The sequence below is a fragment of the Microcaecilia unicolor genome, chromosome 2 (assembly GCF_901765095.1).
Source record: "Microcaecilia unicolor chromosome 2, aMicUni1.1, whole genome shotgun sequence".
Lineage (NCBI taxonomy): Eukaryota > Metazoa > Chordata > Amphibia > Gymnophiona > Siphonopidae > Microcaecilia > Microcaecilia unicolor.
Genome location: NC_044032.1, coordinates 381,708,737 through 381,722,078, shown reverse-complemented (window position 1 = coordinate 381,722,078; position 13,342 = coordinate 381,708,737). Strand labels below are relative to the sequence as shown.

General features: G+C 42.0%; 1 protein-coding gene across 2 annotated transcripts in view; it reads left to right on the top strand.

The window, feature by feature from the left end:
• Positions 1-13,342, top strand: part of LOC115461024 (17-beta-hydroxysteroid dehydrogenase 13-like) — a 74,829-nt gene that overhangs the window by 41,966 nt on the left and 19,521 nt on the right. For both annotated transcript variants that reach the window (XM_030190543.1, XM_030190544.1), the window contains exons 3-4: positions 7,901-8,032; positions 13,230-13,336. In XM_030190543.1, coding sequence (XP_030046403.1) covers positions 7,901-8,032; positions 13,230-13,336 — 239 coding nt within the window. The remainder of the gene's footprint in view (positions 1-7,900; positions 8,033-13,229; positions 13,337-13,342) is intronic.

Below are 13,342 nucleotides of genomic sequence, written 5' to 3'. Positions count from 1 at the left end.
AGATTTTCTGTACACAGACGTAATAATAATAATTGTATTTTTCATTTAAAAACAACAAGCCCCCCCCCCCCCACTTCAAATGAATGTCCCAATAGCTCTCCCCTGACACAATGCTGGTGTCTAGTGGCACTCCCAACCTCTCCCACAAGCCCCACAGACTCCTGTACCTCACTCCTGCCCCCGTGCGGCGCATTCTGGGATACACCAAGCAGAGTCAGTCTGCCAAATAAGGGATTTTCCCCTTATTTGGTAGTCTCTACCCAAGCTACTTATGACTAATGATGGGCCTCTACCACATGAATGGATCGCTATGGCAGTCATGCATTCATCGATGTACTGTACTAAAAAATTTATCCTTCCTATTCTCCCCATTTCAATTACTTAGGAGCCACATTTGCATTGTGTAATTAAGCCAATGTTAAATTGAGAATGTGCATTAGATACTGTGATGTGGTTCACATGTTTGACATGCCTAGATTAAGGTATAGCCTATTCTATTCTATTTCTGGTCTTCTATTCTGCAATAGCCTCCACAGTTCTATGCAGATCACAATAATTCAAACTGGAACAATCATCCAGGAATTACACATAAATACACATTTTAAGCTATAATTCAATCCATATGTTTTTGAAACAAAAATGTTTTGTCGCTTACGAAATAGTAAATAGTCTCGAGTGATTGCACAGACATGGGAAGGGAGTTCCATAATGAAGCAGCCTGGTAAGGCAAAGAAGAAGATAACTTTCTAAAATATTGTACCGAATTTACAGATGGAAATTTTAATAAAACCTGCCCCCGCAGTAATTTTCTACTTAATAAAAATGAGCACTCCTCTGTAGGGACCGAAAAACAATAGTACACAGTTTAAAGTGAGATCACAGAATAATTGGTAACCAATGCAATTTATAAAAATAAAGTGTTACTGATTTATCCAACCTTAAAGAAAAAAATTACCCTGATCACCAGATTTTGAATTGTTTGCTATTTTTTTTTTTCATAAGCAAATTGGTGCAGTCCACATAAACAACACTGCAATAATCCATTATTGAGAGCAACAATGATTGTAACACAAGTCAGAAAAAAAGACAATTTTAAAAACTTCCAAATGCATCTCTACTTTCTCAATAACAGGAAAGAACTTTTTACTACCTTATCGATTTGGTTAACCATGGTAAGTTGACTGTCTACCTCAACTCCTGAGATCCTAGATAAAAATTCAAATTTGAAATTTGTATTTCTAGTATTTAATGTTTCTTTCCCCATGATATCTTTAGGGGGGCCCAACCATAAAAATTTAGTGTTTTCCTGGTTGAGTTTTAAACAAAAATCATTAGCCCAACATTCAATAGTCTCCACACATTTTTGAATTCCCTGTAACATTTCAACCAGTGGCATAGCTAGGGGGGCGCAGGGGGAGTGGTCACTCCCCCAAAAAGATTTTCAAAGAAAATGGCGCCTATGCACCATAGTTTAAACCTCCCCAGTCCCTGAAGAAACCGCAAGCTTAGCTTCCCTTGCCTAGCTTGCCCCTCACTTATTGGTTTGCACAGCTTACTGCTTCCCCGACTTGGCTGCAAACTTCGAAGTAACAAAAGAAAGCCATGCACGGGATCATAGCTTTATGTGTGCCACTGCCGGTTTCCCAGTCCTCCGCCCTCCCATGATGTAACTTCCTGTTTTGAAGAGAAACAGAATCCTTGCACTACAGATCAGCAATGCGGCCGCGCCGGCAGGGGAGGGTTGGAGGCGGGAAGGGGGGAGGTCGAAGGGGTCAGCGGTGGGGGGACCAGGGCCAAATCTATGGGGGCCCATGCCCCCGTGGCCCCACGTAGCTACACCCCTGCTTGAAGCACAGCAAAAACACGCACTGCCACTAGCGCCCCTAAATTACTACAGGATGCTTCAGCCTCAGCCTCAGATGATAAAAGATGTAAATTAACAGGTAAAATTCTCCAGAATTTAGCTGCCTAATACGAAAACTTAAGGTGTTTCTAGATGTCTCTAGAGCCTCACAAGCTAGATATAAACAAATTCCTCAATTTAAATTGAAAGTTCAGGAACTCTGTGCAACTTCTTTTTTTTTTAATTTCCTTCTAAATGTATAATTACATTTCTAGATGTTACTTATACTTTTCTTTAGCCAGAACAGTGATTGCTGTTAGATAGGGAAGAGAGATGATTTTTCAGGTGGATAAGTATAAGATGGCCAAGAATTTAACCAGGGTTATTATGGAGCAATTTGGAATTTTGTTTTTATGGTTACTTTAATTTTCCTTTTAATCCCTTGATGTGGGCTGTACTGTTTTCCAATAATGAGTGCTTTGTACTGATTAATGAACATTTTCAAATTAAAAAAGAAAAAAGATTGGTCCAAAATATTTACCAGTCAACTTGATCTTCTTTTTGATTCATGGTCATCTCCTATACCTTCTCTAGTCCCATGTTTGTGTTAAAATAATGATCCCTAATTTTTGTATACGTGACAAAACCACATGTCTTGGAGGTTGTTTACTAAAGCTTAGCTCGAGTTATCTGCAGCAGGGCCCATTTTATTCCTATGGGCCCTGCTGCAGATAACTCGAGCTAAGCTTTAATAAACAATCCCCAAAGAGTAAGGATGTGCATTTGTGGAAAAAAATTCTACCTTAGAAATATACTTATCCGTTACGAAAGAAAAGACGGATAAGGGTTGGATCTTCCGTCTTTTCTTTCGTAACAGAGAAAACCCCTTTTTGGGTTATAAGATATTATTATTTCCTGATGTCTCTAAGGAGACAAGGAAACGGAGGAAACAATTTTTGCTCCTTAAGTCTGGCATAATACAGTTGGGGGGTACCTTCTTTTTAAGATACCCCTGCAAGTGTATAGTAAGACTTGATGGAAAGAAATATGTGTTTACAGAGCCTACGCATGCATCGGCTCTTATAGCCTCGAGGAAAAAGGACAACGCTTAATAAATAAGTAATACACCTCAATGGCATTTGCTTAATCCTGTTAATTTTTTTAAAAAATTTAATTATTCTCCTTGTATTCCTCAATCTTGGATTCTTAGTTTATGGACTTGAGTACTAATGATTTCTTTACAGATTGTTAATCTTTATTGTTATATGATATTTTTTGTTTTATGTTCTTTTCCGATCAAGATGTTTTCTTGAATGTTTGATGAAATGAATAAATAATAAAATAAAAAAAAAAATAAAAAAAAAGAAATATACTTAATATAGTATTAATAGTAGGTTAGAATTTAGTAAGTATGACCACTTTCTGAATGTGTATTACTTCACTGTTTAACTATATAAAACAGAGTGATCAGAGTGTTAAGTGACGTGGAGGGGCATAATCGAAAGGGACATCCAAGTTTTGCTGAGGATGTCCTCGCAAAACGTCCCGATGGAGGGGTGGGGAAACCTGTATTATCGAAACAAGATGGATGTCCATCTTTCGTTTCGATAATACGGTCGGGGACGCCCAAATCCTGAAATTTAGGTCGTCCTTAGAGATGGTCATCCCTAGATTTGGTCGTTTCTGATTTTTGGTGATAATGGAAACCAAGGACGCCCATCTCAGAAACGACCAAATGCAAGCCCTTTGGCATAGGCGGTCGGTGGCCCAACTGTTTGGGGAGGCTAAAGGGGGAGGGGTTGGGTGGGGGCCAGGGGTGGAGCTTAAATTCATAATTGATAACAGAAAAAAAAATAAAAGTCACAATTAATACCTTTTATTAAATTTAGATATTAGATATGTATCATATGTCAAAGAATAAAGTGGTTGCTCAAAGCATATACTAACCACAATCGCTCAACTGCAAAACACTATGCACAACTTTGTGCAAAAACACACTCAGAACCTTACTGTACCATAAATATTACACTGGGCAGAACCTAATACACCAATATACCACCCATACGGAAAATGCTGACCGTCAACAATATGAAACAAGGGATCATAATATCACAATTCTCATGTAGAGCCACAAAACACCCTAATTCATGTTTAATGTGGGATAAAATACCATAAATAAGTAAATAAATAAATATAAACTTTTAATGTTGAGCACCTAATTCTCAAAGTGGATATATTCCAAACACTATAATGAAAATAAAATGATCTTTTCTACCTTTGTTGTCTGGTGACTTTGTTTTTCTGATCATGGTGGCCCAGTATCCGATTCTGCTGCTATCTGTCCTCTTAACTCCGTTTCCAGGGCTTCCTTTCCATTTATTTCTTTACTTTCTGCCTTTCTTCTTCATTTCTTGCTCTACATCCGTAAGTAACAGCTGGGTCCTCCATAGACTTGACTGTCCAGTGGATCCAGCCTATTTTCTTCATCCATGTGCAGTTTTTCTCTCTTCCTTTTCCCTCATCTCATCTCCTTCCTCACTCTTCCCTTCCCTCCATCCATGTCCAGCAACCCTCTTCTCCCTGTTATTATTCTTTCTTCTGCTTAAAGCACTAATCCCGTTGGAGCTTCAAGGACAGACATCAAGCTGCTGAATAGCTAAAGTGTTGCAAGCAATGACAAAACGTATACAGCCTTGGCAGTGTGTAGGGCAGTCCCAAAGTATTAGAAATATTAGATAAGAACTGAAAAGGTATAAGGGAAGCATCATCCAGGGCACTTTTGGGCCAGATGGTGAAAATGCCCTTCGGTTCTTCTATTGCTTGATAACTGTGATCATCCTTTCCCTCCATCTCAAACAGTAGACACAAGGGCTTGGCCTCTTTTGCCTCATTCAGGTATGCTCCAGTCACCATTTTCCTTTTAATGGTTGAGTTCCAGTGGTTTTTCACAGCATTGTCTGTCCTTCCTGGCAGTAGCTTTGCAATCTCAGCCCAGCGGTTTCCTGGAACTTTGTGGGCAGTATAAATAATCCGATCTTCCTCCTCTGTCCATGAAGATTTCTTGACTTCTCGGTTCAGGTGATTGTGCCAGCGCTCTCGACACTGCTTTCCCACACGCCCTTTCAGGTGCTTAGCAATAAGGGTCCAGTGTTTTGTGCCATATTTTTTAACCAATTCAATGACCCTCTGATCTTCCTCTTTGGTCTAGGGTCCCTCAGGGTGCAAAACTCTCAGCCATCGGTGCTGGCATTGCTGATCACTACTATCTTTCAGATGGACCCAGGATGTGTGGTCCTCCAGCTTGGCATATTAACACTACGGTTATGGAACAGGCTGGCTATCAGCTTCCACTCATTTTGTCCAAACTGTTTCACCAGTTTTTTCAACCGTTCATCCTCTGCTGGGGTCCACTTTACTTTTACTCTGTTTTCTCGCTGATCCGTAACATCCGAGTCTGTGTCCTGGTAATGAAGGTCTTCAGGATCTTCACATCGGGAGCGCCGAGCCATCCTCCCTCTGTTTCCCTGCTAAGAAAGGCACTTGTCGCACTGGAGCGAACAAAGAGGTTTCCTGCTTACAAAGCAGAGGACCCCTGCGCGAATTTGAGGGAACGCCAAGATTTATTTTGGACTTAAATATATATATATATATATATATACTGTATATATATATATATATATATATATATATTAATTTTTCAAATCAGACGTTTTGTCTCCTCTTCCCCTGCTTTTTCTTTTGCGCGGTTGCAAATTAACGAGACTTTTTTTTCCTATCTCGCGCCAACTTCTTCCGGCTTGCACGTCGCACATAATATGGAAATGAACTAAAGAAAAGTTAATTTGGTCTGGAACTATGGAGTTTAAACCTTTTTAAGTTGCAGCGACGGCTCACCTTCACTCCAGCCTTTCCCTGCCTTCTCGCTTCTTGCTCAGTGTCCCGCCCTCGCGGAAACAGGAAATACCTCAACAGAGGAAGGCGGGACACTGAGCGAGAAGGGAAAGGCTGGAGCGGAGGTGAGCTGTCGCTGCGACTTAAAAAGGTTTAAATGCCGGGCAGCCACGGCAGGAATGGAAAGGTCGGGGAGATGAGAGCGGGCTCAGTGGGGGGTGGGCGGCAGTGGAAAAGGCGAGGAAAGGTCACAGCTTGGCTGGGGAGGCTTAGCCTCCCCAAGCCTCTTATACGGGGTGCCTATGCCCTTTGGTCATTGGAGGAGCCAACATTCATAGTGCACCGGTCCCCTTGACATGCCAGGACACCAACCTGGCACCCTAGGGGGCACTGCAGTGGACTTCAGAAATTGCTCCCAGGTACATAGCTCCCTTACCTTGTGTGCTGAGCCCCCCAAAACCCACTACCCAACACTGTACACCACCACTATAGCCCTTATACTGTAAGTGAAGGGGGGCACCTAGTTGTGAGTACAGTGGGTTTTGGAGGGCTCCCATTTACCACCACAAGTGTAACAGGTGGGGGGGGGGGGGAATGGGCCTGGGTCCGCCTACCTGAAGTGCACTGCACCCACTAAAACTGCTCCAGGGACCTGCATACTGCTGTGATGGACCTGAGTATGACATTTGAGGTTGGCATGACATATTTTGAAAGATGTTTTTTGAGGGTGGGAGGGGGTTAGTGACCACTAGGGGAGTAAGGGGAGGTCATCCCCGATTCTTTCCGGTGGTGATCTGGTCAGTTCTGGCACCTTTTTGTGCGTTGGTTGTAAGAAAAACAGGACCAGGTAAAGTCGTCCAAGTGCTCATCAGGGACGCCCTTGTTTTTTTCCATTATGAGTTGAGGACATCCCTGTGTTAGGCACGCCCAAGTCCCGGCTTCGCTACACCTCCGACACACCCCCGGGAACTTTGGCCATCCCTGCGATGGAAAGCAGTTGGGGACGTTTTGTTTGTGGGGTTTTTTTTTGGACTTTTGTATACAGATGTAATCCAGATCCAGATGTGTCCTCGAGTTGAACTGACTCCTGGTGACCACACAATGAGAGTCCCCAAAGATGCAACATATCAGATGATTCCTTATGAGTTCTTCATTCTGCTACACTGTTAACAATACAATGGTGCACTTGAATCCACATGAATGATTGTGAGCTGGGAAGCCCATATTGGCATGTCAGGTTTAGGAAAGATAAAAGTTCCCCATTCTCCTATGGATAGCCCATTGTCCAAATACTCTGTTCCTCACACTTTGTTTTGTTTCATTTTACATTTTTACACACACTATTTGCAAACATCACAGGCTAAAAGGAAAAAAAGAAAAATAAGGTGCAATAAAAGGTGGGTTTTTATTGCACCTTCATTTACCACAGGAGTCACCAACCATCTAACCCCACATGAAGGGTCGCTCCCAAGGTGCGACTCTTCTCACCCAGATTTCCCCCCCCCCCCCCAAAGCCCTCCCACAAGGCTCCCTCTTTTCAAATTCCTTGGAGTTTAGTGGGTGGGCAGGCAGGAGTAATCCCTAGTTGCTCCTGCCCTCGTCTGTACCGGGATCCAAAATGTTGCCAGTGACCCCTAGTGGTACTCTCATGATACTACTTCTAGGGGGTCATCTTTCCTTCTGTCCTTGCCTGTGCTGGGATCCAAAATGGTGCCAGTGGCCCCTAGTGGTAGACTTGTGGTACTACTGCTAGGGTTCATCTTTTCATGTTTAATTCTGCTCCCATCATCAATATATCCTGTGCTTACCTTTCCCCTACTTCTTGGGCAAACAGTTTACTGGACGCAAAATCCTTAGACAATACTCCTTTTAATGGTCTTCAGCTTAAAGGCACAGTTGAGAAGGAGGCCAGAGTGTTTTCCAGTACCTTTTATTCTCACCTAGCTTTAATCACTCTTGGATTAAAGAGGCAGTCTCTCTAGAACTTCATTCCTCTGACTCTCAGTTGCTTTTCCTCTAGGCCTTTGGGGGGAAGGGAGGAGGAGAAGAGTAATCCAGTACATCCTCTACTAGACAAACTCCCCTAGGGTCGATCATTTCCCTGTAGTTAGGTTACTGCACCTTGCGTTAAAGTTACATGTCTTACAGATATTTTAACTCCTACAGGTGAAAAAGAACATTGGAGATGTTACTATCTTGGTAAACAATGCTGGGGTGATTTTCTGTGCAGATTTACTTAGCATTCAAGATCACCAGGTGCAAAACACATTTGAAGTCAATGTTCTTGCACATTTTTGGGTGAGTATGATCTTTTGCTCATGCCTAGATTCTTCTCTTCTCTCCAGGTCTTATTATAGTTTCAATACCTGAACTTACTCTTGTTGCTCCAGGCTCCTAGCCTACCAGTTCTTGACTGCTCTGTCCTACTCGTTGTTTGTCTCCTCTTGGACCTGTTCCAGAGGTTGCATCCTTAGGGGTCCTTTTACCAAGCTGCGGTAAAGGGGGCCTGCGCTGGCATCAGCACATGTTTTTGACGTGTGCTGAGGCCCCCTTTTACTGCAGCGGGTAAAACACTGTCTTTTTTTTTTTTTTTAAAGAAATGGCCGTGCAGCAAGTGAACCACTTGCTGAGCGGCCATTTTTGGGGAGGGGGGGCACTTACCGCCGCCCATCGAGGTGATGGTAAAGGCTCCCACGTTAACCTGGTGGTAACCGGGCAGTGTGCGGTACTGCCCGATTACTGCCAAGTAATCACCTGTACCACACGCTGGGGTTGGAAACTACTGCCGGGCTGCTGCGGTAGCCTGGCAGTAGTTCCAGATTAGCGAGCGGTAAGCCTGCGTTGAGCTTACCGCCGCTTCATAAAAGACCCCCCTTAATTATCAGTCTTGCTTTGGCCTTTAGTCTAACAGAACTGACATACTATTTTGATATTTTAGGTTACTAGTGTATGAACATTTACTTGAACAGTACAGGATAGAAAATTGTTAATTTGAACTTCCTGGTTGCATTTAGTACGTAAGTAATGCCACACTGGGAAAAGACCAAGGGTCCATCGAACCCAGCATCCTGTCCACGATAGCGGCCAATCCATGCCAAGGGCACCTGGCAAGCTTCCCAAACGTGCAAACATTCTATACATGTTATTCCTGGAATTGTGGATTTTTCCCAAGTCCATTTAGAAGTGGTTTATGGACTTGTCCTTTAGGAAACCGTCTAACCCTTTTTTAATCTCTGCCAAGCTAAACGCCTTCACCACGTTCTCCGGCAATGAATTCCAGAGTTTAATCATGCGTTGGATGAGAAACATTTTCTCCGATTTGTTTTAAATTTACTACACTGTAGTTTCATCGCATGTCCCCTAGTCCTAGTATTTTTGGAAAGCGTGAACAAACGCTTCACATCCACCTGTTCCACTCCACTCATTATCTTATATACCTCTCTCATGTCTCCCCTCAGCCGTCTCTTCTCCAAGCTGAAAAGCCCTAGCCTCCTTAGTCTTTCTTCATAACAGTATATAGGATAAAACAAAGAAATAAAGGACATTGTTTTAGAAGCTTTGTCTGGCACTTACATGTGTAATCAACAACAAAGAGAGTCCAAATCTCCCGTAAAAAACACCAAAAAACAACAAGAACGGAAGATGTACAGAAAGACCAAACTAAAATCACAGGTGTAAAAAAGCCAAATTCCTTTATTAAGACCCTACATGGTCCGTGTTTCGGCCAAAGAGGCCTTCTTCAGGGGTCTATGGATTGGCATATATACTGTAGATATTCTTCCAAAGGTTCACTCAAATTAAGACAAATCTACTGATGCTGTCCAAACGATGCATGAACCCTGTAGTCAGCATCAGCCGAAACACGGACCATGTAGGGTCTTAATAAAGGAATTTGGCTTTTTTACACCTGTGATTTTAGTTTGGTCTTTCTGTACATCTTCCATTCTTGTTGTTTTTTACTTACATGTGTAATGACATTTACACATGTACATTATGGGCCCGATATTCAAAATGATTTAAACGGCCAGGAAAGTCCCCTGAATATTTAAAACACCTGTTGAGGGCTCACCGGGCATTTTTAGCGGCACTTAATTGGATAATGCTGCTGAAAATACCTGGTTAGTGCCTAAGCTGAAAGCAGCTAGGTTGGGGGCATTCTGAGAGCAGAGTTGGCACTTAATCAGTTAAAGGTAACCGCATAAACAGGACTTCATAAACAGGCCCTTTTACTAAGGCGCGTAGGTGCCTACGTTCATCCAAAGCTGTCAATTTGGAACTACCACCCAGCTACTGCATGCCCGAGGCAGTAATTCCATTTTTTAAGTGCATCCAATACGAGTGGCAGAAAATGTTTTTTATTTTCTACCATGAGGCGCTAACTGGGCGGTAATCAGGAGTGTACGCACACCGACAATTATCGCCGGTTAATGTGTGAGACCTTACCGCTAAGTCAGTGGGTGGTGGTAAGGTCTCAGGCCCAAAATGGATGCGCAAGTGGAGGAGTAGCCTAGTGGTTAGTGCAGTGGACTTTGATCCTAGGGAACTGAGTTCGGTTCCCACTGCAGCTCCTTGTGACTCTGGGCAAGTCACTTAACCCTCCATTGCCCTTGGTACAAAATAAGTACCTGAATATATGTAAACCGCTTTGAATGTACTTACAAAAACCTCAGAAAGGCGATATATCAAGTCCCATTTCCCTTTCCCTATTTGAGATTCTACATGGAATGTTGCTATTCCAGTAACAACATTCCATGTAGAAGCCTGCCCTTGCAGATCAGCAACGCGGTTGCGCAGGCTTCTGTTTCTGTGAGTCTGACATCCTGCACGTATGTGCAGGACGTCAGGCTCACAGAAACAGAAGCCTGCACGGCTGCATTGCTGATCTGCAAGGGTAGGCTTCTACATGGCATGTTGCTAGTGGAGGAGTAGCCTAGTGGTTAGTGCAGTAGACTTTGATCCTGGGGAACTGAGTTCAATTCCCACTGCAGCTCCTTGTGACTCTGGGCAAGTCATTTAACCCTCCATTGTCTCTGGTAAAAAATAAGTACTTGAATATATGTAAACCGCTTTGAATATAGTTGCAAACAACCTGAGAAAGGTAGTAGTATATCAAGTCCCTTTCCCTTTATTTTGCCACACATCCATTTTCAGCCAAAAAAAGGGGCCATTTTTGCAGGCGTGCTGAAAAATGGACCTGTGCTTGTCCAATACACACGCCTACAACAGCACAGGTCATTTTTGGCACACCTTAGTAAAAGGACCCCAAAAAGCAGTGCTTTCTTTATGCGGTTCTTTATAGCTGGTTAATTGTTGAATAGTGCAGTTAACTGGCTATATTTTGGCCAGCTCCATTTACCTGGAAATTCAGTGTCGGAACCTAGACATGGTCCAGCGTTGAACTTCCAGGTATATTGCTACCAGCTGAATATCGGGCCCTACATAGACATGTCAGTGTGGATATCAGAATGCCAGTCTTTGCACATGTAGATGGCCTGGGACGCCGAGATTCAAAAGATGTGGTTTAAGTGGGCCAAAAATTTATACATGCATTACTCATTTAAAATTTCCCCAGTTGGCTTTTGTATCTCCTCTGAAGCCTACATAAGCTTCTGCAAAGGGCTTGAAATGAGCAACTGAAGGGATAGTTGTGCTTAGCCCCTGCTACTTTGTATAAGCTTTAAAATGTATACCATTTATCTTTTTTAGGCTTCCTCCTTTGGTCCTTCTTATACTAAAAGCTAAGTTTTGATACTAATTTTTGAACTATATTGTTTGAAACTGATGCATTTTATGAAAAAAAAACAAGTATTTATATTTATAAAAAAGCAATAATATGTGAGAGTATCAAGAAAAATAAATATACCACAGTACAGAACGATGAAAAGTGAGATGAATCATAAGGTGAGTTCCTCATGTGAAAAAAGTAATCACTGAGGTCATTACAACTTAATAATGTTTTTGATTTATGCACATGGGCATAGATTTTGTATTCATAAGCTATATTAGTGATCTGTTTCTGAACTGTATTATTTTGACCCTTCCATATATATATTTTTGACTACTTTAAGTGATACACTGTACTCATAAGCATAATTATCCATATGGTTCTTAGATGTGGAAATAGCAAAAAGCAACACTTCTATGTATACTTGTAAGCATTTCTACATGGAACCTGCTGAATGATGTTGCCCTCTTTCTGCACGTTTAGGTTTTTTTAATGCTCCTGCTGTACATGCTTGCTGACATATACACTTGTGTTAATGGGCTAGATTCTAAATATGGCGCCTAAAAAAATCAGCGCTGAAAAAGCGCTATTCTATAAGCTGCACTTAAAGTTAGGTGCAGTTTATAGACTAGCGCTTACACCTGGGATTTGTGCCTAACTAGGCACGGCCATTTGCACCAACTGAAACGAGGTGCAAATGTACATGCCTAAATTAGGCATGCATCCCCGTTATTCTATAACAATCCGCATAAATGTAAGGAACACCCCTGTTCCGCCCATGACCCTCCCATTTCCATGCCCCTGTTTTTTTCTACTCGCGCATAAAATTTAGGTGCGGATCCCGTGTCTAAATTTATGCACATACGTTCCAATTAAATCTAATAATGCCAATAATTGCTTGTTCAAATGCCAATTACTGGCACTAATTGGCTTGTTATTCAATTAAATTGTGCACCCAATTTTTGTCAACTTTTATGCAATTAGGGGAGTATATGTATTTTACAAAAGACAATAAAATACCCACCAAGGTGGAAGAACAGGAACCGCTATGAATGTGAAGAAACAGTTCTACTGGAGTAGGGGTATGAAGACGGATCTTCCAACACAAACCAGGATATCGAAAGTTTTGTCCTGGCAATAGGGTACTCCAGGACCAACTTGGGAAACACTGCTGTAAGCGATGTGGTGTAGTCTCAGTGAGTCACAACAATTCTATTTAAAAAGAAAGCTTTGAAATAGCATTGTTGAGACTCACTGAGACTGCGCCACATCGCTTAGAGATGGCCATACGTGCATTCAAATTGTTTAACATACAGTGTTTGTATTACATCATTATTAACACATTCATACATTTACAGACTCCTGAGGCAGGTGGTTACACCAAAACATGGCTCCTTGTCAAGTCTTCCAGATGTATTTATGGCAATAAACACTGTGTGTGACAAAACTTTAGATTCTCTGGATTGTACTGGAAGAGCCATCCACATATCCCGATTCCACACGAGCTGGTTTTACAAAAAACACCATGTTTATCAGAGCCTTTTGTAAAACACTGGGAGAACTGAACATTCTGACCTACACTTCCTAATTCCTACCTGAACATCCTTTGCAAAATGGGGCTTAAAACATCACTCTTGTAAATCTGTTGGAGTATAGCCCTTTAAAAATGCCACTAACATGCAGTGTTTTTGTTATTTAGTTTACTATTCAGTGTCATTCAATGTACTTTAAGATGTTTGGCTCTTCTGTCTGAATTACTGTTGTTTTAAGACTACCAGAGCATTCCTGCCCGCTATGATGAGAAATAATCATGGACATGTTGTCACGATTGCTTCATCAGCTGGTCATATTGGGGTTGAGTACATGATTGGTTATTGGTATGT